At 39.4% G+C, this 26,785-nt stretch overlaps 7 protein-coding genes across 10 annotated transcripts; 5 read left to right on the forward strand and 2 right to left on the reverse strand.

The window, feature by feature from the left end:
• Positions 1-3,818, forward strand: SCPL21 (serine carboxypeptidase-like 21). Of its 2 annotated transcripts, none has more exons than XM_089054641.1 (14): positions 1-382; positions 471-616; positions 927-1,003; positions 1,141-1,263; positions 1,374-1,476; positions 1,575-1,612; positions 1,688-1,789; positions 1,884-1,964; positions 2,045-2,290; positions 2,533-2,628; positions 2,736-2,857; positions 3,046-3,159; positions 3,329-3,374; positions 3,506-3,818. In XM_089054641.1, the coding sequence occupies exons 1-14, from the start codon at positions 216-218 to the stop codon at positions 3,587-3,589; spliced, it is 1,545 nt and encodes a 514-aa protein (XP_088910767.1). In that variant the 5' UTR covers positions 1-215; the 3' UTR covers positions 3,590-3,818. The 2 variants fall into 2 exon arrangements, with proteins under 2 accessions (XP_088910767.1, XP_008235895.2); XM_008237673.3 differs by having other exon boundaries at positions 2,563-2,628.
• A 1,410-nt stretch (positions 3,819-5,228) lies between these two features.
• LOC103334691 (CDT1-like protein a, chloroplastic) lies at positions 5,229-8,872 on the forward strand. Its single transcript, XM_008237672.3, has 7 exons — positions 5,229-5,713; positions 5,799-5,918; positions 6,022-6,256; positions 6,716-7,621; positions 8,104-8,305; positions 8,393-8,489; positions 8,609-8,872. Exons 1-7 carry the CDS (start codon positions 5,433-5,435, stop codon positions 8,664-8,666), a joined length of 1,899 nt encoding a protein of 632 aa, XP_008235894.2. The 5' UTR covers positions 5,229-5,432; the 3' UTR covers positions 8,667-8,872.
• Positions 8,873-9,198: 326 nt separating this feature from the next.
• Positions 9,199-12,368, reverse strand: LOC103334690 (uncharacterized). The gene is made up of 2 exons (XM_008237671.3): positions 12,163-12,368; positions 9,199-11,677 (listed from the first exon to the last, which is right to left on the reverse strand). The coding sequence occupies exon 2, from the start codon at positions 11,558-11,560 to the stop codon at positions 9,608-9,610; it is 1,953 nt and encodes a 650-aa protein (XP_008235893.2). The 5' UTR covers positions 11,561-11,677; positions 12,163-12,368; the 3' UTR covers positions 9,199-9,607.
• Positions 12,369-13,173: 805 nt separating this feature from the next.
• LOC103334689 (Polynucleotidyl transferase, ribonuclease H-like superfamily protein) lies at positions 13,174-16,343 on the forward strand. Its single transcript, XM_089053790.1, has 8 exons — positions 13,174-13,549; positions 13,645-13,775; positions 14,021-14,203; positions 14,304-14,416; positions 14,525-14,641; positions 14,719-14,833; positions 14,936-15,166; positions 15,471-16,343. The coding sequence occupies exons 1-8, from the start codon at positions 13,221-13,223 to the stop codon at positions 16,115-16,117; spliced, it is 1,866 nt and encodes a 621-aa protein (XP_088909916.1). The 5' UTR covers positions 13,174-13,220; the 3' UTR covers positions 16,118-16,343.
• A 325-nt stretch (positions 16,344-16,668) lies between these two features.
• On the forward strand, positions 16,669-19,599 carry LOC103334688 (uncharacterized). Its single transcript, XM_089053789.1, is given in 10 exon segments — positions 16,669-17,101; positions 17,241-17,390; positions 17,595-17,809; positions 17,912-17,982; positions 18,063-18,073; positions 18,076-18,224; positions 18,361-18,559; positions 18,651-18,809; positions 18,952-19,040; positions 19,201-19,599. Coding segments are annotated over 10 exon segments (1,311 nt in total). The 5' UTR covers positions 16,669-16,926; the 3' UTR covers positions 19,294-19,599.
• A 298-nt stretch (positions 19,600-19,897) lies between these two features.
• On the forward strand, positions 19,898-23,219 carry LOC103334686 (uncharacterized). Of its 3 annotated transcripts, none has more exons than XR_016127671.1 (9): positions 19,898-20,329; positions 20,460-20,609; positions 20,743-20,957; positions 21,179-21,249; positions 21,374-21,536; positions 21,734-21,926; positions 22,204-22,355; positions 22,500-22,588; positions 22,772-23,219. XR_016127671.1 is itself a non-coding variant. In XM_008237664.3 (9 exons), the coding sequence occupies exons 1-9, from the start codon at positions 19,978-19,980 to the stop codon at positions 22,862-22,864; spliced, it is 1,485 nt and encodes a 494-aa protein (XP_008235886.2). In that variant the 5' UTR covers positions 19,899-19,977; the 3' UTR covers positions 22,865-23,219. The 3 variants fall into 3 exon arrangements, 1 of the variants encoding a protein (XP_008235886.2); XM_008237664.3 differs by having other exon boundaries at positions 19,899-20,329; positions 22,197-22,355; XR_016127670.1 differs by lacking the exon at positions 22,772-23,219 and having other exon boundaries at positions 22,197-22,429.
• On the reverse strand, positions 23,135-26,740 carry LOC103334687 (linoleate 9S-lipoxygenase 6-like). The gene is made up of 9 exons (XM_089053787.1): positions 26,538-26,740; positions 26,156-26,439; positions 25,828-26,068; positions 25,347-25,685; positions 25,181-25,266; positions 24,944-25,033; positions 24,527-24,825; positions 24,165-24,428; positions 23,135-24,019 (listed from the first exon to the last, which is right to left on the reverse strand). Exons 1-9 carry the CDS (start codon positions 26,677-26,679, stop codon positions 23,245-23,247), a joined length of 2,520 nt encoding a protein of 839 aa, XP_088909913.1. The 5' UTR covers positions 26,680-26,740; the 3' UTR covers positions 23,135-23,244.
• Between the last annotated feature and the right edge of the window lie 45 nt (positions 26,741-26,785).

A 26,785-nucleotide genomic window follows, 5' to 3' on the forward strand; every position in this document is an offset into this window, starting at 1 on the left:
AAGTTGAGGGCTCACTTTTGTTATCTTCCTCTTTTTAGCACCTCTCTCTTAGCTTGTAAGCAGCAGCAACAGCAACAGCAACAACAACAACAACAATAGCAAGTTGCTGCAGACTAATTCATTATAAATTCTCTTTCACAGTGTTTGATTGATATGACATCCTTCTTGCTTTTCTAATTGCCAACAAATTTTATCAAAAGTCATAGGTAGAGGCCATGGATAGGACTAGTTCTAGTCTTGACTCCCACAGAGTATTATATTTGTTGCTTTCATTAATTTATGTGTTCTTGAGCTTTTTCCCAGCGCAATCAGCTCCTCAGTCTGCTCTCATTACCCAGATTCCTGGCTTCAGCGGCACTCTTCCTTCAAAACACTATTCTGGGTAAGCAAGACTGTTCTCAAACTATAAGTACATATGGATTTCTGGGATGCACGGTTGTTGATTTCTTTATGGGTTTGATTGTATGAAGGTATGTGACAATTGACCAAAGTCATGGGAGGAACCTGTTTTACTATTTCATTGAATCCGAAAGGAAGCCGTCGGAGGATCCAGTGGTTCTGTGGCTGAATGGTGGACCTGGATGCTCCAGCTTTGATGGCTTTGTCTATGAGCATGGTATTGTTTCATAGTTCATTTGAATTGAATCACTCAATTTAATTAATGAAGGCCATGACATTTTTAATCACACCACTCAATGTACATACTGTCTTCAAGTATCTGACTCTGCTGGGATCTGGGTTTGAAAGTAAAGGTGCTTACTTTCAAATGGGCAATACTTATTGGTTGCTGAATCTAGGAAGATGAGACTAGTTAAAGTAGTTTGTGCGTTTCAACTTACTGGATGGGCTTAATTCTCATAAAGTTTAACACTTTCTGTAATTTCATTATTAATCTATAAAATATTGGTTTCATCCCTATTTTTCAGGGCCATTCAATTTTGAAGCAGCCAAGACCAAGGGAAGTCTGCCCCAACTGCACTTTAATCCATACAGCTGGTCAAAGGTTAGAACTTTGAGAATCTCAAGGAAAAAACTAACTACACTAATATTCTGCAGATGTAATTGTGAATCTGATGGAAATTGTTTCTTTTTCTAGCACATGTGAAATCAAATTACTCATAATTATGCTTCTCATCTTAGGTTTCCAACATTATATATTTGGATTCTCCTGCTGGCGTTGGTTTTTCTTACTCAGAAAACAAAACTGACTATTATACTGGTGATCTAAAGACTGCCTCTGATAGCCATACGTTTCTCCTAAAGGTGAGAAAGGAAAAAACTTGAAAAGGTTCCCATACTTGTTGAAGTGATGCTTATTATGTCTCCCAAAATACTACTATTAATGCATCCGCAATTTGTTGTTCTGCAACCAGTGGTTTGAACTTTACCCGGAGTACCTCTCCAACCCATTCTTCATTTCTGGTGAGTCATATGCTGGAATCTACGTGCCAACACTTTCTTCTGAAGTGGTGAAAGGTAAATCATCCTATAATAGTAATGTTAGAACGTACTTAGGTACTTCAAATTCTTGAACTGCAAGTGTTGAAACTAAAAGCTAAGGTGGAGCTCTGCAGGAATCGATGCCGGTGTAAAGCCCATTCTCAACTTCAAGGTATTTATCTGCAGGCAGTCCTTTTGTGAATTTCAAATATCTGTGGCTCCAATCTCAAATTACTGCATAATACAGGGTTATCTGGTGGGAAATGGAGTTACGGATGATAAATTTGATGGTAACGCTCTTGTTCCATTTGCACATGGAATGGGACTGATATCAGATGATCTATATGAGGTTTGTGTAGAATGTCCAATTTGATTTGTAATGCTAATTTCATCCCCTTGCTCCCACTATCTAGTAATTCTGGTAATGCATCTTTGTGCTCCAGGAGGTTAACAAGGAGTGTGGAGGAAACTACGTTTACCCAGTCAATGATGCTTGCAGGAGCAAGCTTGAGAAAGTTGACAAGGTAATATAAATATTGATAATTTGCCTATAATATGGAATTTTATGTTTTTGTTCTGACTTTAAGACTGTTACTAATCCCAGAACATAGAAGAATTGAACATATATGACATTCTAGAACCATGCTATCACGGCACAGATTCAATGAAGATTAAGACAACTACAAACAGTAGAGTGCCATCGAGCTTTCGACGGTTGGGTGAGACTGAAAGGCCTCTTGCTGTGAGAAAAAGGATGTTTGGTCGTGCCTGGCCTCTTAGAGCTCCTGTGAGAGATGGAATTGTTCCAACTTGGCCAGAACTTATGAATAGCGAAGACGTTCCATGTACTGTAAGTTGCTAACATTATTATCACTTTGATATTTTGATCCCTTTTCCCATTTCAGCCATTGATTTCTCAAGTTAATAGTAATAAGCGTACTTCCCTGGAAAGGGCTAAATGAATGGTTCTTCAACTTCAATACTAGAATACTGTCCTCTGTTCATATTTATTTATAGAATGTATCCCTTTGGTCCTGATTGCCGTGACATTGATCCTGATGTGGCTTCATTGGAATTGTCTTAAATGTCAAGATGCCCTTAGATTTGATATATCTCCTGCAGGATGATGAGGTTGCTACTTCATGGTTGAACAATGAAACAGTTAGAAAGGCAATCCATGCAGCAGGGGTAAGGTTTCTCTGAATTAATATTTTAAACCAGAATCTGAAATTTGTAGATGTCTAGTCCTAGTGGTTCCTAAATCATCAAATTTTTTGGAACTTTTTGCACTATAGGAAAGCTTGGTACCTAGTTGGGAATTGTGTACTAGCGGAATCAGATTTACTCATGATGCTGGGAGTATGATCAAATACCACAAGAACCTCACTGCAAAGGGTTATCGGGCACTTATATATAGGTAAATCTACAAGGAAAATGCCACTTTTTTTTTTTACCTTTGCTACAATGTTCCATTTGATTGCACAAAAAGGGAGAAGGTAAATGAAAAATGTAAACCCATACATGCTTTCACTTGGTTATTTCAGGTTCTGATTTGCAATCTGTTATCACTGATATGCATTTATATTCAATTTTCATTTCTGGCAGTGGTGATCATGATATGTGTGTACCTTTCACTGGGAGTGAAGCATGGACTAGATCACTTGGTTATAAGGTTGTGGATGAATGGAGGCCATGGACTTCCAATGGACAAGTTGCTGGGTACCTACTGTTACATATTTTCCTTCATCAAACCCACAATAGAAATAGATGATTTTCTTTTGCTTCAACACAATCTCAAAAAGAAAGAAAAAAGAACTCATTTCCTGGAAGACCATTTTCATTGGGTACTTGGTAGTGAAATTGAATAAACCTATGTTAATGGTTGCAGGTATACACAAGGGTACGAAAACAACCTTACCTTCCTAACCGTAAAGGTCAGTACATCACTTTCTTAGTCTACTCAGGCTGTAAGCCTGTACTGAAACTGCATCTAGCATCATTCATTTTTGCTTTTGAGCAGTTTCATTGTTGATTCTCATACTTCCATTTGATTGTATTGGTGCAGGGATCAGGACATACCGTTCCAGAATACAAACCGCGGGAGGCGTTTGATTTATTTAGCCGGTTTTTGGCTGGACAACCACTATAAGAGAGAGAGCAGTGCTGCTATTTGTTGCCTATGCTGCACAAGCTTATAGTGAATAAACAATATGATCAAATGAACTGTGTTGTAGTTGCCTATTAAATCAAACCAGTCTTCTGATTGTTACTTCTATATGAAACATTAAATTAAAATATCAGATAGATAATCCTCCATGGTCACATAGATGAGGCAAATTAACAAGCTTGAGTTAAAGGAACATCCTTTTTTATTTGAATGATTCCTTGCATTTTAACTTGGAGATTATTGGTTGCAAGTAAACTGCTTAATTAAAATTAAACTGTGGCTAGTTGCTGCATATAAATCAAAACAGGCTTAAAGTATTCTCTCAAGCCTAAAAACTGGGTGGTTTCTAAATAGCCAATGAAGCATATCAATTCAAAGAAAAACTCAATGAAGCCAATCTATGTGGTGCCAATGGGATCTAGTCAATTGAAAAATGGCATTGATTTACAAATTAGTGGTCTCAGATTCAAATCCCCAAGGCACCTCAGCAATGTCTTTGTGAAAAAAAACCCCCTCTCCCTTCCTAACTTCATTTATAAAATAAAAAAGGGGTTAATTTCAATTTAGTACTCTCAACTCTTATCTTTAAGGCATGTTTACCATTGCACTCTCAATTTTAACGATTACATACTCTAAGCTTTTCAATATGGTTCCGATGTTAGTTTTAACATTAGCATTTCCATTAGTTGCTGATGTGGCATGTGTGGAATCCACTTTTTTAAACTTAAAAAAAAAAAATCAAAACACATTTTTAAACTTAAATTATTAATAAAACATTAAAAAAACTAATTAAAAAAAATTATAAACACAAAATACAAAAAGAAAACTCCATAATCTCCAAGCAGCCACCCCTCATCCCAAACCCTAGCCCCACCCCACAGCCTCAGCCACACCACCGAAGCAGCCACCCACTCCTCTCTCTCTCTCTACCGAAGAAATTGGAACTAGAAGCATGTTCTTCAACTTCACTAACCAAAATTGAGAAATCCTCCATTTATAACAACTCCATCAAAACCACACAATATTTCCGAACACACGGCCACCATTGAAACAATCACCAAAACAAAACAAAAATCAAAACAAAACAACCAAATTTCAGCCAACAGCCAATCAAAATCACACCACCACACCCCAAAACTTTATCAAACTAGATCCAAATCCAGATCAAGAAATTCCCACAGCGTAATGAGGGTTCGAAAAGGAGGTAATGATAATGAAAGAAGCATCCTCTTCCTGTGGTTGTTTGCTGCGAGCAAAGAAGAAGAAAAGAGAAGGAGATGGATGAAGCACCCTCTTCGCTTTTATACTCGGTTTAAAAACTGTATAGCCGCGCGGCTATACTTATTTTGACACCAGTGGGGGTAAATATTATAGCCATACTCGTTTTTTAATTTATATGAGCCATTTTATTTTTTTTTATAAAAATAGTATAGCCGCTCGGTTATACGTTTTTGACACGTGGCGACTTATTCGCGAATTTTTAAAAAATAGTATAGCCGGTCGGCTATATTCGGTTTTTATTTTTTCCGAGAATAGTATAGCCGCCCGGCTATACTGTCTCATAGTATAGCCGCACGGCTATATCTGGTCTTATTAATATTTCTTAAAAAATAATAGCAGCGAATGAATTATAAGTGATCCAACGGATCTATTTCGCGGGAAGCAACGGGCATCTTTTCCCGCCATGGAAAACCCTGATTATAATAAATACCAAAAACCCCCAATTGGCAAACACTTTTCCTCTTAGACTGTGGTCTTCAAAATTCACATTTTCATCGACTCCAGATCCCAAATCTCTCTCTGTCTCTTTCGCTCTTATTCTGCAATGAGTTCCTCAGAAATCCAAAAGACCCCTAAACGCAATCTCTCTCTTACCATCAAATCGGAAAAACCCCATATAAACCCAAAGCTCCGAGTCGTAGACGACGATTCAGTGAGCACCAAAACCCCAGAGAAGCCCCAACACTTCCGTCATAAAAGCCTCCGCGAGTCGACCCAGAAGCAACCAACGGTCCAGATCGACTCTGCTAGACAAAAGATCGAATCTCGCCCCGACGAAAACCCAAATAAGACCCATGTTGGTGCCACCGAGAAGCTACCAGAAAAGTAAGGCTTCGTAAATTTCATTTGTTTGTATTGAAATTTTAGGTGGATTTTAATGTATTAATTTTTGTGGGTTTTTCTTTGGCAGGTATGAGATATTGGGTGAATTTTTTGATTGCTTGGATGCTTCGATTCGGTTGTTGCGGTTGAGGGGTTTGATGACGAGTTTTTCCAATATTTGCCCAAAAATCAAGTGTTTGACAGATAGGTACTATTTTTTTTTTAAAGGGTCTTTTTAATTTGTTGTTTGGTTGCTGAAGAAATAAATTAGACTATAGAAAGTGATTGATTTTTGTTTATCTGGGTTTTAGGAGGTTTACATATAGTCACTTGGCTCAGCTGAAGTTTATTTTTCCTGAGGCAATTGAGATAAAGAAGGTGCTTGTTAAGAATGAGAAAACCAATTGTTTGAAGCCAGATCTTCATGTTACCTTGAATGTTGATGCGGTAGAGAATGATGAGTTGAAATCTGAAGGTGATGGGCATATGCATTTGAGGAGGGCCTTTCGCGAGCGGCTTGCAGATATTTCAAAGTTCCATCCTGAGGTATACCCTTTCTACATTGGATGTATAGGGCAATCTGTGAAATTATCTTGTATTTGACTGGGAAATCTATGAGTCACACCTGACTTTTACCAAAAATATTAGAAATTATTTAGTGTAGTGGCATAAGCTTGAGTGCATGCTTTGTTATCTTCTCTCTAATCGACAGTAAATGACACTAGGATTTAGAATGATTACTGTGTTAACTCTTGTAACAGAGGAATTCTACAAATATGGTTTTGTAGGGTTATTCTTGCTCTAGGATATCTGTATCTCAATTTTTTTTTCCCAACATACGCTAATTAAATTAATTAGGCTAGGCTTAAGGCAACTTGTCCAGTTGTCCTAGCTGGGAAGTAAGTTACTTAGCTCTTCAAGCTGTTCTTTTATGGATTTAACATTGTTTTTCTTGAACTTCTTTTTGAATAGCATGTGACCTAACAATGATTAATATGCTTTCAGGGTTATGAAATTCCAAAAGAAACTCTGCCCCAGCCATTCAATTGCGCAAAGCAAGATATCCATCCAGATACTATTAAGTTTCCCTTGTCACCATCTCCTGAGGTGTTGACTGATTTACACACGGTTGAAAAACCAGAAGCATCAACAACCCGCCTTCAAGGTGATGAAATTCCAGATGAAACACATCAAATGCCATCTAATCAGTCAAAGGAAGGTGTGAATTCCAACATAAGCGGAGCTCCCGGCCCATTATTACCCATTGAGACATCATTTGAAGCACCGATAGAGCAGCAACCAGCAATGACAGCTCATTTATCTCGATCTTTTCGACGGCACTTTTCAAAGCCATCCTTCCAAGCTCGAAATGTTTCAGTTCCAGAGTCCAATCTTAGTATAGTTTACTCAGGTGAGGAAGCTAGTACTGCTGCTTCATCGTATGGCAAAGTGCTTGCTACACCAACCGAAGAGATAGGGCCCATAGAAAATGATAATGGTTTATCCACAAAAAGTGCTAGCATTCAGTCTACTCCAGCTAGTACTGCTGCTTCATCATATGGCCAAGTGCCCGCTACTCCAACCAAAGAGATAGGCCTCATAGAAAATGACAATGGTTTGCCCACAAAAAGTGCTTGCATTCAGTCTACTCCAGCAAAGCTTGCTTCAACTCCAGCCAGGTTGATGACTGTTACACCTGCATTGCACCCGCCAAAGCGCTGTTATATGAGCCCAGATGATAATTCTACTAGCTCACCAGAAAAGTTGGTTAGGCGACCTCCACGCTCCAGGTCATTGAAATTTGACACTCCTGTGAAGAATAAAAAGGTCGAGGATGAAGCACTTGATATGGACAGTGCATCATTTGATAATGGCTTTTCTGATATTCTTCCAGAAGATCTTTTGCAATCGGTATGTCATGTCTTTTGTCTGTATTTCTATGAAAGCTGTTGGAGCTTACTAACTCCATCCTACTTTAATCCACCTGCATGACCCTATGAAACCTGTCAGACCAAAAAATTATGGCATCATATGCTGGGAAAAATATGCCCATTGCCCAGAAAGCTTGCTTGAACTGACCTCGGCTTAAATTATGTAGTGTAAATTACTTTTTCTGCATCAAGCCCACAACGTGGTTTTGTGAAAGTATGGCACTTGAAATATAGTGTAAATCTCGTTCTGTGTCTTAGTTTGGATAACCGTATGATCTGTTCAACGATGTATTTGGTTGAGCTCTATTAGTTATGTAAGTTTTTGGAATCATGTTAAATTATAGTTGAAAATCAAGCTCAGTATCAATGTTTAAGGCTTGCTTATTCCATATGTCTTTACATCTACTTGATTTTAAACATAATGACTTCATTTCTGATGAGTATCCATTTTATCTTTTGCAGCTTGAAGATGAGGAGAGGAAGGAAATAGAGGGGCAAAATCCTGACGTCTCACAAGCAAAGAGGCAGCGACAGATGATTTCCAGCCTGCCTAAGCTCTTCAACACGATTCATCTCCTATTTCAGTCAATGAGCTCTTCTGCTATCACAAAAGAGGAGCTTGTACACAAAATAATTTGGATAAACTGTGATTTTGTTGACAGAAGTAAGCCATTGTATAAAATAAATAATTTCCTATTACGATTTGCAAAAGGTCTTGGTGAACCTAACCCTTTTATTGTTCTTTTTACAGAGGAAGTTGAAGAGCAGCTTACCTTGTTGCTAAAGCTGGTTCCAGAATGGATTTCTGAAAAGAAGTTAGCACCCGGAGGAGATTTGCTTTTGATCTAGTGAGTTTTATCTACAGTGCAAAACAGAATTCTGTGTTTTGGAGACGTATATTGCCTTCTATTAAATAGATAGAAACTCAATCAAATTGTTTGATGTCATCTCATCTCTCTTCTTGCAGCATTAATAAAATGTCAAATCTGGATTCAATACGTGCGCGGCTTGAGGAAGCAATATAAGCTGGACAACGCTAGGTTTTCTGAAGTTATTTACTGTAAAAAGCAGATTTAGCCCTATTTCATTAGCCATCTTGGAAATATTTTAATTAATCAGTTGTTCATGTAAAAGCACATCTGCGTGGCCCAATCTATTAGTAGTATGAAGGGTTTGTCAAGAATGTTATTTAACAAGAAGATTATGGAAATATCTATTCCTTTTCTTTACAGTTTTTGGTGTTCTTTCAGCAGCATAAAAAACGCTTGACCACATTTGCATGAACTTCAAAACATTATATCTGACTCGCCAACCTTAAACTGAAAATACCCAAGAGATATATAAACAATTACCAAAAGACTTGATAATTGCTCTATTTTATTCTTGCGTTCGAAAAAGTACGATGCATAATCTTCAACCATCGATTGTATCTCTTTTTCCTTGTCTTCTGCTGTAGGTTCCATATAAGACCCACTAACCAAATAGAGACCCATGCTGATAATTGAAGGAAAATTTCATGAGGAGAATCCTCCTACCAACAACATGAGACAATTAACAAGCTTGAAATGAAGTAAATATATAAATTTGGTTATCAGTAGAATCAAATTGTGTCTAGTAATGAAATTGCTACAGCAAAACATAAACTATTCTCAACCTTAATCATTATCTCTTCCTATTTTCATGCAGCTGCTAACCTTTCACAGATCTCTCAGTGCAGTGAACCCCCGACACTGAAATAAAACATGGTCTGAAAAAACAATACAAAATATAATCCCTCTTCCAAAATAGCTAAAGATCTGTATTGGCTCTACACCAAAATCAACATGGCAGAGACCGGAGCAACAACTGCTCTCAATCTAAACCTAAAATAGCTTGCACAATCTCCGCCTAGAAAGAATTAAAAATGTAAGAGATAGCCAGAAAGATTTTCTCAAACACCTGCAACAATTGAGAAAATCCCAGCAAATTAAGCAGAACTCTTCTTGTTTCTAAAGCTTTCCTTCAGCAAAGTAAATTTTTTCTTGCATTGATTCACAGTCTTCCCAGGAACAGCAGCAGCAACTCGCTCCCAACGCTGACTGGCTTCCTTTGGAAAGGTTTTCAGGGCCTGAACCAGTGCTCTTTCTTGTACAGCAGACCATACATCCTGCTCTGAACCTGACGATACTCCATTTTCAGCAATTCGATCGTTAGGATTTTGGTCTTTTGTGCTTCCGCTTGACGACTCTCCTGATTTATCTACCTTTTCAGCAGGGGTTTCAGTGCCCTGAGGAGGAGTCAATACCCCTTCTACTTCAATTCTCGTTGTAAGTGGAGAAGCAATAGATGGTGTGGGCTTCCTCTTTTCAAGAAAAGAATCAAAAGCTTTGCTAGAATCAGGTTTCTGGAGGAGGACTGTTTTGGTTGCCTTCAGAATTTCTTCCACAGATCTTCCAGTACCAATGTAATCTGAAACAACCTCCCACCTCCGAGAGGTTCCTTTCGGAAACTTTAGCATTCCTTTTCTCAAAAGCTCAATTTCTTCTCTGCTCCAAGGTTTCTCCTTCTTCTCATAGCTGCCTAACAGCACAGTACCATTAGTCTCCACGGAACCATTCTGTTGTAGAGTTTTCTTCTCATCTTCTTTCTTACCCTCCAAATCATTTTTATATCCACATGCATCTCTAAGAACTTCTGCTCGCTCCAGCCCCTCTTTGCCCTCCATCCTCTCACATATATTCCTAAGCTGCTCAATATCAAGAGACATACAGAGACTTTCCACATCATCCTCGGCAAGACTGAGTAAACGGTTCGAAATAACAGGCCCTGAAAGTGTTCGAAGTCGACTCCGCTCTTTGCGCAGCAGTTTCTTCTCTTTCTCTTTCAACTTCTTCTGCTGCAAAGCTATTTCTGCAGCTCGTTTCTCCTCCTCCTCCTTCCGTCGCTTCTCCTCTTCTACAGCCCTGGCTGCTTCCTCCTCCTGTAATTTCTTGGCAAGATACTTGGCCTCCTTTTTCCTTTGCTTCTCAGCTTTCTCTGCTTCCTTTCTCCTCACAATTCTTGGGTCTCTTTTATACGCATTGTCAACAAGAGTACGTATTCTAGCATACTCCTCCTTCCTAGCCTTTTCTGAAAGCTTTGCATTCTGCCTCTCCATCCACCTCTTATGGTCACGAGACTCAGCTTGCTCAAGATCAAACTCATCGGTATGTGGGAACTCTCTCCAGCTCTTGAAGGTGTACCAAAAGTCATAAAAACTATCTACTTCCTTCAGAGGAGTATTCTCTTCACCTAAAAATGGGATTGGCTGGTTAACCGACCACCGCCCATTCCTCATAAAAGCAGGACCAAACACCTTGAAGAAGTCCTGTGGGGCACAATCAGTGGGGATTTCATCATCAAACTCATCAGTGGAGTCATAGATTCTTCTCTTCACAGGATCAATTAATGCCTCGTACGCTTCTTGGATGGACTTAAAGTGGCTCTCTATCTCGTCCTTCTTTGTTTGTTTAGCAGCTTCAGTTTCCTCATTAAGAAGAAGAGCAGCCTGTTTGTCAGGATGGTATTTCAAGGCAGTCTCGCGATAGCTTTTTCTTATCTGTTCCTCAGTGGCAAGGTATCTTAAATGACTCAAACCTAACAACGCATAGTGATCTTGTTGTTTGCCTTCAGCACCAGATTTTTTTTTACCTTTGCTGCTGTACGAATCAAATGATGGTATAGAAGTCGGCTCCTTATCATTAACCACCTTCTGAACATCAGCATCTTTTTCCTCCTCCACACAACCAAGAAGTTTAAGTGCCACGGCATGGAAAGAATGCCCAGCTGGTTCAAGCTTCAAAGCCTTGATAGGAAGGCAGTTTGAAGAAACATAGACCGGTTGTCCATCAACCAACTCTTGCGAGTACGAAATCAGGCGAAACTTGGATTGGACATTCATGACGTTTACAAGAAATCAACAGTGCCAAGAACTGTATAAAATGACAAATTTTGTACTCAAGAAAAAGCTTCACTGCACTTCAGAACCCAGTTAATATGACACCTCACAATCTCCACACTGCAATAACAAGCAAAGCAAACCTCAATCAGAACATCTACAATACCAAATGATGCAAAATAAATATGATACACAAACTATTGAACATGTATAGAATATCATAATCGTGGTACAGGTCCAGACAGAGAAACCAACCCTTCTTCAACATACAGACGTACAGGCATTTTCTAGACGCAACTCAATAAATTTAACTAGAAAACATACATCATACTGTTTGTTCCATGAATTACACACCAGTACCAGATACCACCGTATAATCATACCATGTTTTCCAATAAAGATTATTACTTTATTAACCAAGAAAATCAACAAATAAAAAAAACTTTTTGGGTTATTTCATATTTGATGGTACCGAAACATAGCTACTTGACCTCTCAAAAAGACTCTACAGATTCCATGCAACCAAGAAATGACCAACACAACAAGACGATTCAACAGAAATTGACAAGAAACAAAATGAAGGTCGACGAAAAACAAACCCTAACCTTGAGCTGAGAAAATGAAGGCGATGAGGGCTTGCAATGGAGCTTTTGGCGGAGAAGCTCGAGTCTTGTACGACGATCGAAGCTCTACCGGACTTTGCTGGAAACGCAGTCGCTCGTTCGGTCTGGTTTTAGTGGTTTTACATATATAAAGCTCGGATGCCCTAATCGATTACAATTGGGGGATGTTCACGATCTGCATCGAACACGTGTCACGTGCTTTCGTTGATACTATTTATACTATTGGGCCGCCGCCTCATGTACGTCGTTCGTTTTTATGGGCCCAATACTGGTTGTGTTTGGGCTAAAGTGGAAAGCAACGACATGTCGTAAGTAAATGGAGATTCTATAACATTTATATATATATATTTTGGGTGCTAAAATATAAACACTTATATATGGTTGCACTTATAGCAATAATGCCCATTAATTATCACCACTATATTACTTTATTCCCCAAATTTTAAATTGATTCACATTATCATATATTTTTTTAGTACGGTTATAGTCGTTAGATTGACTGATTCATCATTCTTTATTAACGTATAAATTAATCGTAAATTATTAAATTGAGTTTGCACTATTTATGAATTTATCCTTAACTTAGAAGTAAAAAGGCCATAACCAGACCTAAATTTCACATGGTCCCATAATTTTTTTAATTGTATGTTTTTCCCTATAGTTTTATTATGCTATTACTTTTTGTTTAAATTGTCCATGAGTTCATTTGTATACATGTATCCTATTTTAGCTCATTTTCGTTGAAGGGAATGCCCTCACACACATGCTCAACAAATTAATGCTAATGAGATTAGTAGATGATTTGAACTCAAAGTGGCAACCTAATTGGACAAAAATGATCATAAAATTTCATGGAATTGGCGACCACATGTCGCATTTGGGAAGAGTATTTTTGTCAATAGCATGCAAATGCTACATTTGAAATAAAAAAATCTAAAATCGAAAGGGAGGAAAGCAACGACAAGTCGTAAGCCCGCCGTCTGGTAAAGAAAATTGAAAGGCACATTTTCTAACAGGCAGTGCGAAGACGGAGGCAAACCATGGCGTCTCTGCCTCTACTGATACGGCGACGTTTTCTCAGCACCAGCACCAGCACCAATGTCCCAAAGAAATGGGCGGTGAAGGAAGTGACCAAGTTGAATTTCAAGGAGTCCCTGGAGGAGTTCAAGGACCACCTCGCCGGCTCGGACTTCGTAGCCGTCTCGCTGCAGAAAACGGGGTCGTTTTCTGCGGCATGGCACCGTCCCCAACCCTTCGACACCGCCGACACGTCGTATTGCAAGGCCAAGTACGCCGCAGAAAGGTTCCAGCTTCTTCAGTTCGCCGCCTGCCCCTTCACTCTCAGAGCCTCCAAGCTCACTCCTCACCCGTCCGTACACTTATACTATACACATGTGCATAAATACGTACATATTACATGTAGAGAATGAGATTGGTAATGCGGGTTTGTTGATTTTGATGCAGATACAACTTTGTATTGTTCCCAAGAGATGAATTGAAGCTGGGGATGCCATCTTATAGCTTTTCAGTTCAAACATCACATTTGACTTCCATGGCTCAAGAAGGTTTTGATTTTAATGCCTGCATATATAATGGTAAGCCTGCCCTAATGATTTATCATTTCACTTCCTAATCACCAAGTTTATGATATATGATAATACCCAAGTCAATATTTTTAGGAAAATGAGAAGAAATATGAAAGTTAAGAACATATGATGTATTGGGGAAAAGTGAGACAAAAAATAAGGACTGATTTTCTTGTTGTGTACAATTTGAGATTTTGCAAGTCTGTAACTTATATGAGGTTTTGAGATTTTTTGTCTCTTGTCTTTTGAGACAGGTATATCATACTTGTCCAGAGCACAAGAATCTGCAGCTAAAGTGCGGATAGGGAATCCAAGCCCCAGCACCTATATAATGAACTCTTCTTCGACCCATACCGTTGCTGATACAGTTTTTCTTGAAAGAATTAAATCACGAGTCAAGCATTGGAAGAATGCGTGTAGGAGTTCAAAGAAAGATGGTTAGGACTGAAAATGCAATAGATTGTATTTACATCCATTATCTTTCCTCCGATTTTGTTATCTTTTTTGTTAAAAAGTGTATTATTTTTCATTTTGCAGATGCTCTGCTTAGTTCCTTACAAAAACTTGTCTTGGGGAGTGAACTTTATGGATCAAGGCCATGCATGAATATAGATGTTTGCAGTGAACGTCAAATACAGCTTGCATTGGAGGTTGGTTGATCTGATTTTTCGGATACTTTGGCTGAAGCCCTGTCGTCTGGTGCTGATATGCTTAATCAGAGTTTTGTTTGGTTTAATGTTTGATGTCATTGGTTGCAGATGTTGAGGGAGTTCTCTGATGAACTTGTTCCTTTAATAATCCCAGCAAAGGGTGGAGGAACTCAGGCTGTTCGTGTCGTTCTTACAAGTTCTAAGGAGGACAAGGACTCGTTTGAGGTAGAGGAGATTTTCAATTCTTAGTGTTTTGCATCATCAAGCTTAGTATAATCAACATTTGGTTTGAATGTTTACAGAGAGAACTTCAAAACCTTGAAGAGGAACAAAACCAGAGAGTTCGGGGATTTCGAGAGGTGATCGATTTGATTTCTGCTTCACAGAAACCTGTTGTCTCCCACAATTCCCTTAATGGTGTATCTCTATTTAATAAATATCTATGAGCTTTAATACCCCCGACTTGGCCTCTGTTCTTTCTTAGTTTCTTAACTTATAATTTAATTTTGTTTTATGCAGATTTCACGTTTATTCATTCAAAGTTTCTCTCCCCCCTGCCGACTAATGTAGACGAGTTCATGGACTCCTTGCACTTGGTTTTCCCTCACTTACTTGATGTCAACCATATGATGAAGAATATTGGCCCTCTAAGGAAGGTGACCAATATACATGCAGCTATTTCCTACCTGAATAATCATTACTTTGCACCCATTGATATGGAAAACTTCCCCAAGGTAGTCATTTCTCCTAGTTTTCATGTAACGCACAGACACTCTAGAGAGAGTACAGTAATGCTACATGTTTGTTGCTCTTGTGGGTTTTACCTCTGGGTGTTCTTGCGGCAGGTTTGATATGGGAGGGGGGAAAACACAAAAATCAAAAATCAAAAATCAAAAGAACAAAAGAACAAAAAAAACTTTGGCAGATTGCTTGACTAGTTTTCAATAAAATAACCTCATTTTTGTGAGATTTCTCTTCATCATGCCATGATCTTTTACTTCAGAGCAAGCCTCACTTTTATTATGTATACAATGTTTGGGGTTGTCCATTACAGAAAATGAAGAAGGCACAGTTCATAGGCATAATGTGGTGAAGATGTGTTATCTGTTTGCAAAGCTCTGCTCCATTCTGAAAATTCCAGACAATGCTATGACATCTAACAATGCACTGTTGGCTCCAGCCCCTGAAGAGTATACAAACATATCCAATCCGTACCCTGACAGCCCCCAAGAATCAATCAATGATGATATCAGAATCTGGACAAAGAATATGAAAAAAGTCAGCTGCAATCATTTGGTATTCTTATGGGGATTTAGAAGTGGCATGACTGCGGGGATGCTCAAGAGCTTGTTGCACAAGTCACATGACGTTTTCTCAGAAGAATTTGATGTTCGGTTAGTGGACAAGAGCTGTGCTATTGTTGTTTTCTGGCGACCTGGTTTATCCGAAACTTTTCTGGATTTCGTGAGTGGTGAAGAGATTTGTGGATCTTTAAGGGAGATGGTTTCGGAGGGCCTAAGAGCATCGAGTTATGAGGCTTACAAGAGAGTCTGCAGGTTGGGCTTATGGGAAGCAAATTTAGCAGAGTCCTTAGACAGAGCCTTAGAAGACCCAGACTGCCTTGTGGAAGCTAATTTAGCAGCAAACTGCAAAGAAATCTATTGGTCTAGCGACTCAACGATTAATTTTGACAACTTGTAATAATATGTAAAAGTCCATGCCTTAGAAATGAGATCAGTTTTGCTCTAACTCATCTGTGTACGGCAGAGAATTGTTGCTTACCATCCCAAAATAGAGACTTTATGGCGTTGCCCTCCATATTTTGAGGGTAATCTCACGTTTTGGCAAAGACACTTGTATTTTTTGGTTAATTTTTATATGGTAGAATGAAAAAGAGACAGGATTATGTACTCTTAAACCATAAAAAGGCTTATGATGCATAACCATCCAACCATGCATATTACTACAAAGTTCTAATTGGTAAACTCTCTTCAATTGTGTTACGGGTATATTTCTTCTTCTCGTTTTTTATTTTGTACAAGGGAATTTGAACTTGAATGCAAGTGGAGCGGACTCATTATCTACGTACGTATGCTTTCTACATGTTCCTTAGAGCATCTCCAAGGGGCAGGGGCAAAGTATGTTTGCCTCGTTTGAGGAGTGTGGCCATTTTATCTCGTTTCCAACTTCATCCTTCCTTACCTAGAATGGCGATGTGGTAAGGGATACGATACCCCTTTGAGTTGCTCTAGGCCTCTAAAAACAAAATATTACCTCTTTTTTTATTTTTTGTTGATACAAACAAATATTACTTTAAATAAGTAACATTGATTCAGAGTTTAATATATAGACTGGTGCTTCTATAAAAGGATCCGCCACCGGCTGTTTCAAATAAATCGACGTCGTTTCACGGGAACACCCTGCTTCAAGTCAACGTTCGAATTCAAAAGTCTCATTCACAGAGCTGTAGCTTGAACTCAGATCAACAGAAGAAAGTCAACGAAGTTTCAATGGCTTCCGATTCTGAACCGGCACCTGCATCCCATTCCGACCAAACATTTGATGTTCTGGTAATTGGAGCTGGAATAATCGGGTTGAGCATAGCCCGGCAGTTCCTGATCGGGTCGGACCTATCCGTCGCCGTAATCGACAAGGCTGTCCCTTGCTCCGGTGCCACCGGAGCTGGTAAGCATAACGTTTAGCTCCTTACTGATTGTTTTGCAGGCGTGAATATTAAATTTAATTAAATGCATGAAAAAGGCATTCATCTGAAAAAATGTTGGGTCAAGTGAAAAATTGATGAAAATGTGGACCTTGTTTTTAGGCCAAGGCTATATATGGATGGCATCCAAAACAGTTGGCAGCGAGGGTTGGGAGCTGGCTCTGAGAAGCCAGAAGCTCTGGGAGGAATTGGCTGAGAGTTTGAAAGATCAAGGCTTGGACCCTTTACAATTATTGGGTTGGAAAAAAACAGGTATTAAAACATTTATGAAAAGTATTTTCACATCAAATTAATTCGCAGAATTATGTGACAGTGTTTCATTTATTCAAATGCGGACCGACTTTTAACTTCGTTTATTGTTAACGTGTGTACTAACACATTATTTTCAGAGTTGTCAAATTTGGTGACTATAGCATTAGTTTTTTTTTTTTTGAAAGTGTTGGTTTGGTTTTATAGGAAGCTTGCTAGTTGGTAGAACCCCGGAGGAGTCTGACAAGTTAAAAAGGATGGTAAAGCAGCAATGTGAAGCTGGGTTAAGAGCAGAGTACTTGTCTGCCAGTGACTTGCATGTGAAGGAACCTGAACTCATGGTTGATAAAGATACTGGGGCTGCCTTTCTACCTGATGATAGCCAACTGAATGCCCGTCGCGCTGCTGAATTTCTTGAAAAGGTTCATTTGTTTTTAAGAAAAGAAAACCAAAACTATTTAGCTATATGAACAAATTTAGTGACCTTATCTTTATCGGTCTATAAATCATTCCCACTTTTGTAGGGCAACAGGCATTATTCATCAAAGGGTAGATATGCAGAGTTTTATAATGATCCAGTGATAAGTTTGTTAAGGTTTGCTATCGAACTTTTTTGGGTGCGCTGGGCTAGATTGTTAAGCTAATACTATTGTAACTCTTTATGTGTGTGCTCAGGTCTGATGGCAGTGGGAGTTTAAGGCTATTAAGACTTCTAGGAATATCTTGCGCAGCAAGAAGGCCATTGTAGTGGCAGCTGGTTGTTGGAGTGGCTCTTTGATGTCTGATCTGCTTAGAGAATCAGAAATTGTCCTGGACATCCCCGTGAAACCACGAAATGTTTAAATCTACAATTCAAACAGACTTCTTCTTGCATAGATGTTAAAATATCATAGTTGGGTTTTCCAGATGCATAAATGTCATCTATGTTGCTTTGAATTTGTGTCATTTATATTTTGTTTGATCTGTGTGACAGGGTCACCTTCTAGTGCTGGAGAATTTTAATTCCTTTCAACTCAATCATGGTCTGATGGAGGTAGGATATATTGATCATCATCATACTGCAGTTCCGCTTCCAAGCTTATCAACTTCCGGGTTGCTCGATGATCATGATGGGCAAGCCTTGTCTGTATCAATGACAGCCACTATGGATACAATGGGGAACATTGTTCTTGGTAAAACATTACCTTGATGACTCGTTTCTTTTCTTGAGAAAACATGCAATCGTGTAATTATAACTTGCAGTTATTTGCTATGGCTTTGCAGGGAGCAGCCGCCAGTTTGCTGGTTTCTGCACTGAAGTGGAAGAATCCATCGTTAACCGCATATGGGAGAGGGCGGGGGAGTTCTTTCCCAAATTGAGAGAGAAGCCCCTCTCTGATTTCAGTAAGAGCAGAGAAGTGAGAGTAGGATTAAGACCTTACGGTAAGTCCTGATATCTTTTAGAACATAATGAAAATATACAAAATCTGGATCGTTTGATATTCTAAGGATTTCAAATTCATGCTAGAACTAAAAAAAAAATTGGTCATGTAATTGATGAATGACATAACCTGTACAATCTCAGTGCCTGACGGGAAGCCGGTGATCGGGCCTGTGCCAGGTTTGGCCAACGTGTTCCTTGCAACCGGGCATGAAGGGGAAGGACTTACTATGGTAGTACTCATTACATTGTGATTCAGCTGATTATATAGAAATTTATACACTGAGAAATATTTTTCCCAACATTTCTTGCTTGTTACAGATATCTTATAACCGTTATTACTTGTAAGTCAAGTAAAGAAAGAATTATCCATCCTTTTTGGTTCGATTTCAGGCTCTAGGAACCGCCGAAATGCTTGCAGATATGGTGCTAGGCAATCCTCAAAAGGTTGATTCTGCGCCATTTGCTGTTCATGGTCGATTTTGATGATAAAACCATACAGAAGAGGAACTTCTGGTGGCTGCCATCGGAAAAGCCTATTTGAACATTTCATACCTCAAGGTTACAAAGATTCTGGTTGCCTCAATGAGAAGAGAGGAACAGTCATAGTGGACATGAAAATCCATCTTCCTTCTTGTAATTATTCTTTGTGTCAATTTGTCTCGATTACGATCAAATCAAACAACGCATTTTCTAAACGATGCTTGGTTAATTGGCCTTTAAATGTTGCTATCAAGCAGCATTGATGCAAGATTAACATGGACTGTGGTGTGATTTTGTTGTTTATGATTATCACAAGGTGTTTTTGTTTGAATCTCAAGTTAAGAGTTTTGGTTGACCCTTTTTTCAGTCCATACTTTTACACCAAAATTACATTATAGAGGAGAATTCGAACTCGAATATAAGCCCTGATTAAGTGCCCTAACTCACTTCCGCAACAGTGCCCTAACTCACGTCCCTATTCCAAACACATTTTGAGTCCATTTTAAATGGCGGTTTTCTGTTGACTTTCTAGAAAAGGACCAACTCACTTTTCCAATGAAACGACGCGTCGTCTGGCTGGAATACTCTGCTTCCCTTCATAGACAACATTTCAATCTCTCACTCACAGTAACAGTTGACAGTTGTTCCCTCGTACCATAATACCTGGAGAAAGCCAGCAAAGTTTCGATGGCTTCAGCTTCGACCTTTCTCTCACACCCAAACCCTCAAGCAAACGACGTCGTCTCCTCTGCAATATGCCAGTTCAAGTCATGCAGCTTCGCCTCACAGTCAACCTTGTTTGGCTCCAAATTCGCATCCAAATCGCTTTCGTTGCACACCGCCACAACCCGACCCGAACCCGCCTGCGCTTCCGATTCGGAACCGATATCTGCATCCCATTCCCATCAAACATTCGATGTTCTGATAATCGGAGCTGGAATAATAGGGTTGACGATAGCCCGGCAGTTCCTAATCGGGTCGGACCTGTCCGTCGCCGTAATTGACAAGTCTGTCCCTTGCTCCGGTGCCACCGGTGCTGGTAATTAATTCCTCCTTATCGAGCGTTTGGTAGGCGGGAAAATTCGATTAACTTCAAGTGCAGGAAAAAGCACTCACCTGGAAAATGCTGGGTCAAAGCAGATCTGATGAAAATGTTGACCCTTTTTCAGGCCAAGGCTATATATGGATGGCACACAAAACACCTGGCAGTGACCTTTGGGACTTCGGACTCAGAAGCCAGAGACTCTGGGAGGACTTGACTGAGAGTTTGAGTGAGCAAGGCTTGGACCCTCTGCAACTATTGGGTTGGAAGAAAACAGGTATTTTCAACACTGCCTAAAATTTATTGAAAATTTTCGATTTTGATTTCTTTTTATGTTTTATGTTAATTTTTAGTAGCAAATTTGGTGATTCTAGTTTTATTGTTTTTGAAGTGTTACTCTGATTTTGTAGGGAGCTTGCTTGTTGGTAGAACCCTTGAGGAGTCAGACATGTTAAAAGGGAGGGTAAGGCTGCTATGTGAAGCTGGGTTAAGAGCAGAGTACTTGTCTGCCATTGACTTGCTTGTAAAGGAACCCGAACTGATGGTTGATAAAGATACTGGAGCTGCCTTTCTGCCTGATGATTGCCAATTGGATGCTCGTCGTGCAGTTGAATTCCTTGAAAAGGTTCTTTTTTCTCGTTTAAGAAAAAAAAGCTATTTAGCTTTATGTTTGCTGTTCTTGCTAGGGTCACCAAGTTTTTCATCAAATGATGCGTCAGTGTTTCATTTGTTCAAAAATGAGCCTGATCCTTATTCTTTTCTAGCAAGTTACTGTGCATGACACTGAACAAATTTAGTGACGCTATCATATTGGTGTATTAATGATATTGAACTTTTTTAGTGTAGGGTAACAGGAATTATTCATCAAAGGGTAGATATGCCGAATTTTATAATGATCCGGTGAAAAGTTTATTAAGGTTTGCTATCATACTCTTTTGGGTGCGCTGGATGTTTCACTGAGAGACCAAGGGACAGGAATGCAGGATTTTAGAGGTGGGCTTGATTGTTAAGCTAATACTCTTATAATCTTCATGTTCTCAGATCTGGTGGCAGTGGGGAGGTTGAGGCTATTAAGACTTCTAGGAATATCTTGTACACTAAGAAGGCCATTGTAGTTGCAGCTGGTTGTTGGAGTGGCTCTTTGATGTGTGACCTGCTTAGAGAATCAGAAGTTGTACTGGACGTCCCTGTGAAACCACGAAAGGTTTAAATCTACAATTTGAACAGACTTCTCTTGCATTTCTTAAACTGATGCTTTACTTTCACTGATTTTTGCTTTGATTAACTGAAGTAGAGTCATCATATGATTCATGTTTTATGCTATCCAACCTTCCGAACAAGGTGGTTTAATTTCTCTAACTTTAGCGTTAAGACCCTCCTAATATTTGATCTGCATGACAGGGTCACCTTCTAGTGCTTGAGAATTTTAATTCCTTTCAACTCAATCATGGCCTGATGGAGGTGGGATATGTTGATCATCAAACTGCAATTCCACTTCCAAACAGATCAACTTCTGGATTGCTTGATCATGATGGACAAACCTTGTCTGTTTCAATGACAGCCACTATGGACATGGCGGGGAATATTGTTCTTGGTAAAGCGTAGATGACTGTTTCTTTTCTTGAAAAGACTTGAAATTTTGTAATTATAACTTGCAGTTAGCTATGAGTCTAAAGATCTCAGGCTTATTCTGGATCGTGGTTCAACACTAACTAATAAATGTATCTAAAGTGACCTGGAAATGTTTCCTAACCAAACTTACAGTACTAATTTTTTGAGATCTCTCTCTTCAGAATTATGCATGATCATATTGTTCTATGGCATCCCCCCCTCCCCTCCCTCTTCTCTCTCTCTTTCTCTCTAGGGAGCAGCCGCCAATTTGCTGGGTTCTGCTCGGAATTGGAAGAATCCATCATTAGTCGTATATGGGACCGAGCTGGGGAATTCTTTCCCAAATTAAGAGAAAAGTCCCTATCAGATTTCAGTAAGAGCAGAGAAGTGAGAGTAGGATTACGACCTTACAGTAAGTTTTGATATCTTTCAGAACCTAATGGAAGTGAACAACATCTGGGTCATCATATTCTAAGGATTTCAAATGTATGCTAGTACTAAAAAGTCTATTAATTTCTTGTGAAATTGATGAATGACATAATCTGTACCCTCCCAGTGCCTGATGGGAAGCCAGTGATTGGACCTGTGCCAGGTTTGGCAAACGTGTTCCTCGCAACTGGGCATGAAGGGGGAGGACTTTCTATGGTAGTACTCATACGTTGTTACTCTTCTGATTATATAGTGATTTTCCCCAAGTTCTTGCTTCTTACAAAATTTGTGCATGCTATTGCTGGGCTAAACGTCAGTGGACAGTGAATAATAAATTGTTAATAGTTACTTGTATGTCAAGTAAAGGAAGAATCAACCATGATTTTGGTCCAATTTCAGGCTCTAGGGACTGCTGAAATGCTTGCGGATATGGTGATAGGCAATCCTGAGAAGGTTAATTCTGCACCGTTTGCTGTTCATGGCCGATGTTGATGATAAAACAATCAGTGCTAATCAACATTAACACATCGATTTTATTGATGATTTCATGGGCTATATTAGTCATAAATTCACAATGTACCCATGGGCACTCCAGAAAGCCTAAGGTCGAAGGTCATGCCTCTGAGCACCTTGGTTTCTTAGTGTTGGTGTGAATTGTATTGTTCCTGCATATGAGTTGTATTTTTCTGCACTCCATATGTTGTTGCTTCCATTATCTTTCATCATGTATTCTTGTTTTGCCTTATCTAGCCATATATGCAATTGAGAAATGTCCGAAACATATTTACAGGCTCTCATACTATTTAGAATACATTTATGTCATGCCTCCCATGCTTGTAAAGTTGCATATCTTTTGCACTGCTTCAAATATGTCAAATGGATATGCTGTTAGGAATCCCCTTCCCTGTGATGCCCCCTCTGGATTCAACATTGGATGTATCAGGGTACAAAAGCATGTACGGAATCTCAGCACGGCCCCTTCTGTTGTTAAGCTCGGGATTGGTATTCTTTTCCTTAATTCTTTTCTCTATATTTTGAAGTTCTTGATTGAACTTTTCAAACTTATGGCTAACCTCTTCATTATTTATCCACAACGACGATGACCTCTGACCCAAGTACACTTCATCTGAAGTGTGTCTTGAGACGGCCTCTGCTAGTGCTATACCCAAGGTCATCTCAACTCTTTCAGGCAACATGTTAAGGTAGTATTTGTCTGGATCCTTCAGGAACTCCGCATATTCAAATGTTCCTTCGTCAGGAATGAACTTTCGGCATAGTGTGGGATGATTTAGGGGATAGCCAGCATATGCATATTGCCCAAAGTTTACTGAAGCATGAAGGGCTGATGCAATCCATATAAGAGTTGTCAAAGCTTTGATTAGGTCCTCTCGTGATGTCATGTCGTACCACCATGTTTCACTGCTCTTATCACCATGACCCACATTTCGGATTTCCGACCACCATGCTTGGATTTCTTCATCAGATCTTACAGACTCGTCGTCTGTGTAGAAGAGCATGCAAAAATCTGTAACCCATGCCTGGATGGCGCTCCATATCTCAAGCCCATCTGAGCCATACGGATAGTCCTGGAAGAGGAGCTGAACCCCTGTGGGGTTATCTGGATCTGGGTCTTCTATGGCCATACCTCTGAAAATCAGAATATGAGAATTTGGTAAAAGTCCCTGTTGTGGTTTTTCCCAATTATGCCCCATTTCTGTTGTAAAACATCCAGAGAACTAACAATATTGCTTAGTGAAAATAAAATATTGGGTTATGATGGAATATAAAATACCTTTTAAGTAGATCAGCAGGAAGGGCTTGTTCATCAAATCTCCACTCTTTGTAGAGCTCAGCAGATAATTCCATGGAGAGTTCAGCAGAAAACAATGTCTTCTCCAGGATTCCTCCAGAGTTAATGAGCATACTACGAGCCAGCGCATTTACGTGCATGGTGTCCTTGAAATGAGGATCTAGTAGCCAATGGATTGGGTGCATCCCACTTAGCTGCCTTCTAGTAGCAATGATGAACGGTTCAACCACCGCATGTGTATGCAACCTAAAAAATGCATTGCAAGGCAAGTGTTGTGGTAGTAGGAAATGCAATGAACAATGATAACTTGCATTGTTTTGGGTTCATCGAACTGTTCAACTCACCAATGGCTGACTAGTTGATGATACACAGTGTCATTAACTGCAACATGAGCCTTGGCATAGTGCCACAGTGCCGCTGCTTCGCCCTGTCTTGCTGGAGTATATACCCAACTGATCTCTTGGCCTTCTGCTAATACCGGAAAACTAAGTTCTATTGCTATTGGCTTTAGTGTGGCATCACTCTTCAAGAACAGTAGTGTACGGGACGCATAAGTACGTACATCCTCTGTGTTGATTTTTCTTAAGAAGGGTATGAGATAGTCATGGTGATCTAAGATGAATATCCTCCAATTATTCATTGCCTGTGAAATTTATTGCTAATCAGAATGGATGAAATTTTTTTCCAAGAAATACAATGTTGTTGGGAGGCAGGATGATCACAGAGTATCACCAGCTGGTGCATTGCTATTTTTCTTTTACCTGAGCAAGAGTCATCCCTTCAAGGTTGTGCTCTATGTGTGATGGCTCTATCGAACTCGCCATTCCATTTTTGCTTTGTGGTGGAAATACCTGCAAATAACTCAAGGTACAACTAAGATCTTAAGATAGTTACAACAGTTTTGTTGTTAATCACTTTGGGATACACTACAGAGTGATAACAATGCCCTAACTGCCCTGCGCCTACTCAGGCATCCAGCTCAAAACGGTAGGACATACCTCCAAGGATCGTATTCGTGCTGGATTAATTCCTGCAAGCATTTGGCGCCCAAACTCTTCATCATCCTTCCATGCAAATTCATTTTCTGGAAAGTGGAAAACAATAATGTAAAAGAGAAATAAAGCGCTATCCATCATGCAGAAGTCTAATAGTCAACTCTGTCACCTGCTATCATTTGAGGAACTGGAAATTTCAATGGGGTTTTGATTGCATGAGTAATATCTTTGAAAAGGTCATTTGGTACCATAGCTTTCAGCTTCTCTTCGAGTGACCCCTCAATTACTTGATTTTGGTTGTCAGAAAACATGTCATGTATCTCATCAAATGACTCAAAATGATTGGAATCTTTTTGCATCACAAATTTTACCTCACGGATCAGGAACCATAGAGCAGCCTGGATTGAATTTGATGTGAACTCGGATTGTTTCTTGGGGCTGAACCTCTCATCCAGAGGAACATATATGTCCAGGTTAGTGGTATGTGGCCGGCTCTCGGTTAAAGGATCTAGCATTGATCATGTTGGGAAAGCCAGGTAAGTGTAGAACTTGTAAATTGTATTGGGAAGGAAAAATATTCAATCCAGTTTGCCAGTACAATTTGTTGTCACAGCAGAAATGAAATGAGAAAAATGAGAAGTTGTATATACCTGCATTGCTAGGAGGGCGGCCTGTTCTTCCTCTGCGAGGATATGGATGCAATTCAGACCCACCCAAGACAGGTCTCTGATGTTCTGGACCTTTGTCAGGATTCCCAAGATCATTGTAGTAATCGTAGTCGTAAATTCGATCCCATTCTTTCCTCTCCCCACTTCCATCTCCTCTCAAGCTAATAAGCTCTTTATTCCTCAGTTTCATTAGTCCTTGGGGTGTTTGATTTGGAAGATATTTCTATGACAACATGATCAGCTGAGTTGCTTAATTGCATTTGCAAATACTTGTATAAAATAAATCAGGCAAGTTCACTATGCAACTTACAGTATTTGAGAAGAAGATTCGATCAAACTTTTTGGTCTTCTGGGACGGGTAGACCCAGGAGTGGCAGTCAAATTGGATAATCTGATTGCTGTGAGTTTCAAAAGATGCAGATTGGAGGAAGAATCTATGCTTCCCTTGGTTTCTTATAACAAAAGCTCCTGGAATTCCAAAGCTTGACTCAACATAAAACTTGACATGATATGTTCTGGTTTTTTCACCATTACTTGTTTCGGTCTTGCCGCATTTGAGGTTTGCTTGGCTGCTCATTTTGCCTTTGCCAGTTTCTGCTGGATACAATATCAAACAAAAAACAAGATTTGGGTTTGATACTTGCTCAAATCTCATTAATTTCATTAATTATTCATGAAATATTCGAACTTACTTGGATCGACTTCTGCGCAACTATATAATCGAAGAGAAGCTGATTTTCCAGACCCTGGCTGTTCATGACTCTGCACAACGACAATTTCACCATTGATAGTTGATTGCCTGCTCTGTGCTCTGTGTTGCTGCTGATGTTGCATTTTGACTGCCTGTGCATGGGAAAAAGTGGCTTCTCAAATCAAATCTAGAGACTTTCTGCTGACTAACAAGGCGGGGTTTCATTAATACAATTGGAACAATTAACTT

The sequence above is a fragment of the Prunus mume genome, linkage group LG6 (genome assembly GCF_029339155.1).
Source record: "Prunus mume cultivar Tortuosa linkage group LG6, ASM2933915v1, whole genome shotgun sequence".
In the NCBI taxonomy this organism is placed as follows: Eukaryota; Viridiplantae; Streptophyta; class Magnoliopsida; order Rosales; family Rosaceae; genus Prunus; species Prunus mume.

Excerpts from the sequence above, each read along its gene's own strand:
- SCPL21 (XM_089054641.1), top strand. The coding sequence starts at position 216 with ATGGATAGGACTAGTTCTAGTCTTGACTCCCACAGAGTATTATATTTG. Across the intron at positions 1,477-1,574 it reads TTCTTCTGAAGTGGTGAAAG|GAATCGATGCCGGTGTAAAG; the intron begins GTAAATCATCCT and ends GGAGCTCTGCAG. Across the intron at positions 2,858-3,045 it reads TATCGGGCACTTATATATAG|TGGTGATCATGATATGTGTG; the intron begins GTAAATCTACAA and ends CATTTCTGGCAG.
- LOC103334691 (XM_008237672.3), top strand. The coding sequence starts at position 5,433 with ATGAGTTCCTCAGAAATCCAAAAGACCCCTAAACGCAATCTCTCTCTT. Across the intron at positions 5,919-6,021 it reads ATCAAGTGTTTGACAGATAG|GAGGTTTACATATAGTCACT; the intron begins GTACTATTTTTT and ends TCTGGGTTTTAG. Across the intron at positions 8,490-8,608 it reads GGAGATTTGCTTTTGATCTA|CATTAATAAAATGTCAAATC; the intron begins GTGAGTTTTATC and ends CTCTTCTTGCAG.
- LOC103334690 (XM_008237671.3), bottom strand. The coding sequence starts at position 11,560 with ATGAATGTCCAATCCAAGTTTCGCCTGATTTCGTACTCGCAAGAGTTG.
- LOC103334689 (XM_089053790.1), top strand. The coding sequence starts at position 13,221 with ATGGCGTCTCTGCCTCTACTGATACGGCGACGTTTTCTCAGCACCAGC. Across the intron at positions 14,642-14,718 it reads AGGACAAGGACTCGTTTGAG|AGAGAACTTCAAAACCTTGA; the intron begins GTAGAGGAGATT and ends GAATGTTTACAG. Across the intron at positions 15,167-15,470 it reads CAAGGTAGTCATTTCTCCTA|AAAATGAAGAAGGCACAGTT; the intron begins GTTTTCATGTAA and ends TGTCCATTACAG.
- LOC103334686 (XM_008237664.3), top strand. The coding sequence starts at position 19,978 with ATGGCTTCAGCTTCGACCTTTCTCTCACACCCAAACCCTCAAGCAAAC. Across the intron at positions 20,610-20,742 it reads ATTGGGTTGGAAGAAAACAG|GGAGCTTGCTTGTTGGTAGA; the intron begins GTATTTTCAACA and ends CTGATTTTGTAG. Across the intron at positions 21,927-22,196 it reads GGCGGGGAATATTGTTCTTG|GGAGCAGCCGCCAATTTGCT; the intron begins GTAAAGCGTAGA and ends CTTTCTCTCTAG.
- LOC103334687 (XM_089053787.1), bottom strand. The coding sequence starts at position 26,679 with ATGCAACATCAGCAGCAACACAGAGCACAGAGCAGGCAATCAACTATC. Across the intron at positions 25,267-25,346 it reads AGTTCCTCAAATGATAGCAG|AAAATGAATTTGCATGGAAG; the intron begins GTGACAGAGTTG and ends TCCACTTTCCAG. Across the intron at positions 25,034-25,180 it reads CACGAATACGATCCTTGGAG|GTATTTCCACCACAAAGCAA; the intron begins GTATGTCCTACC and ends AGTTATTTGCAG.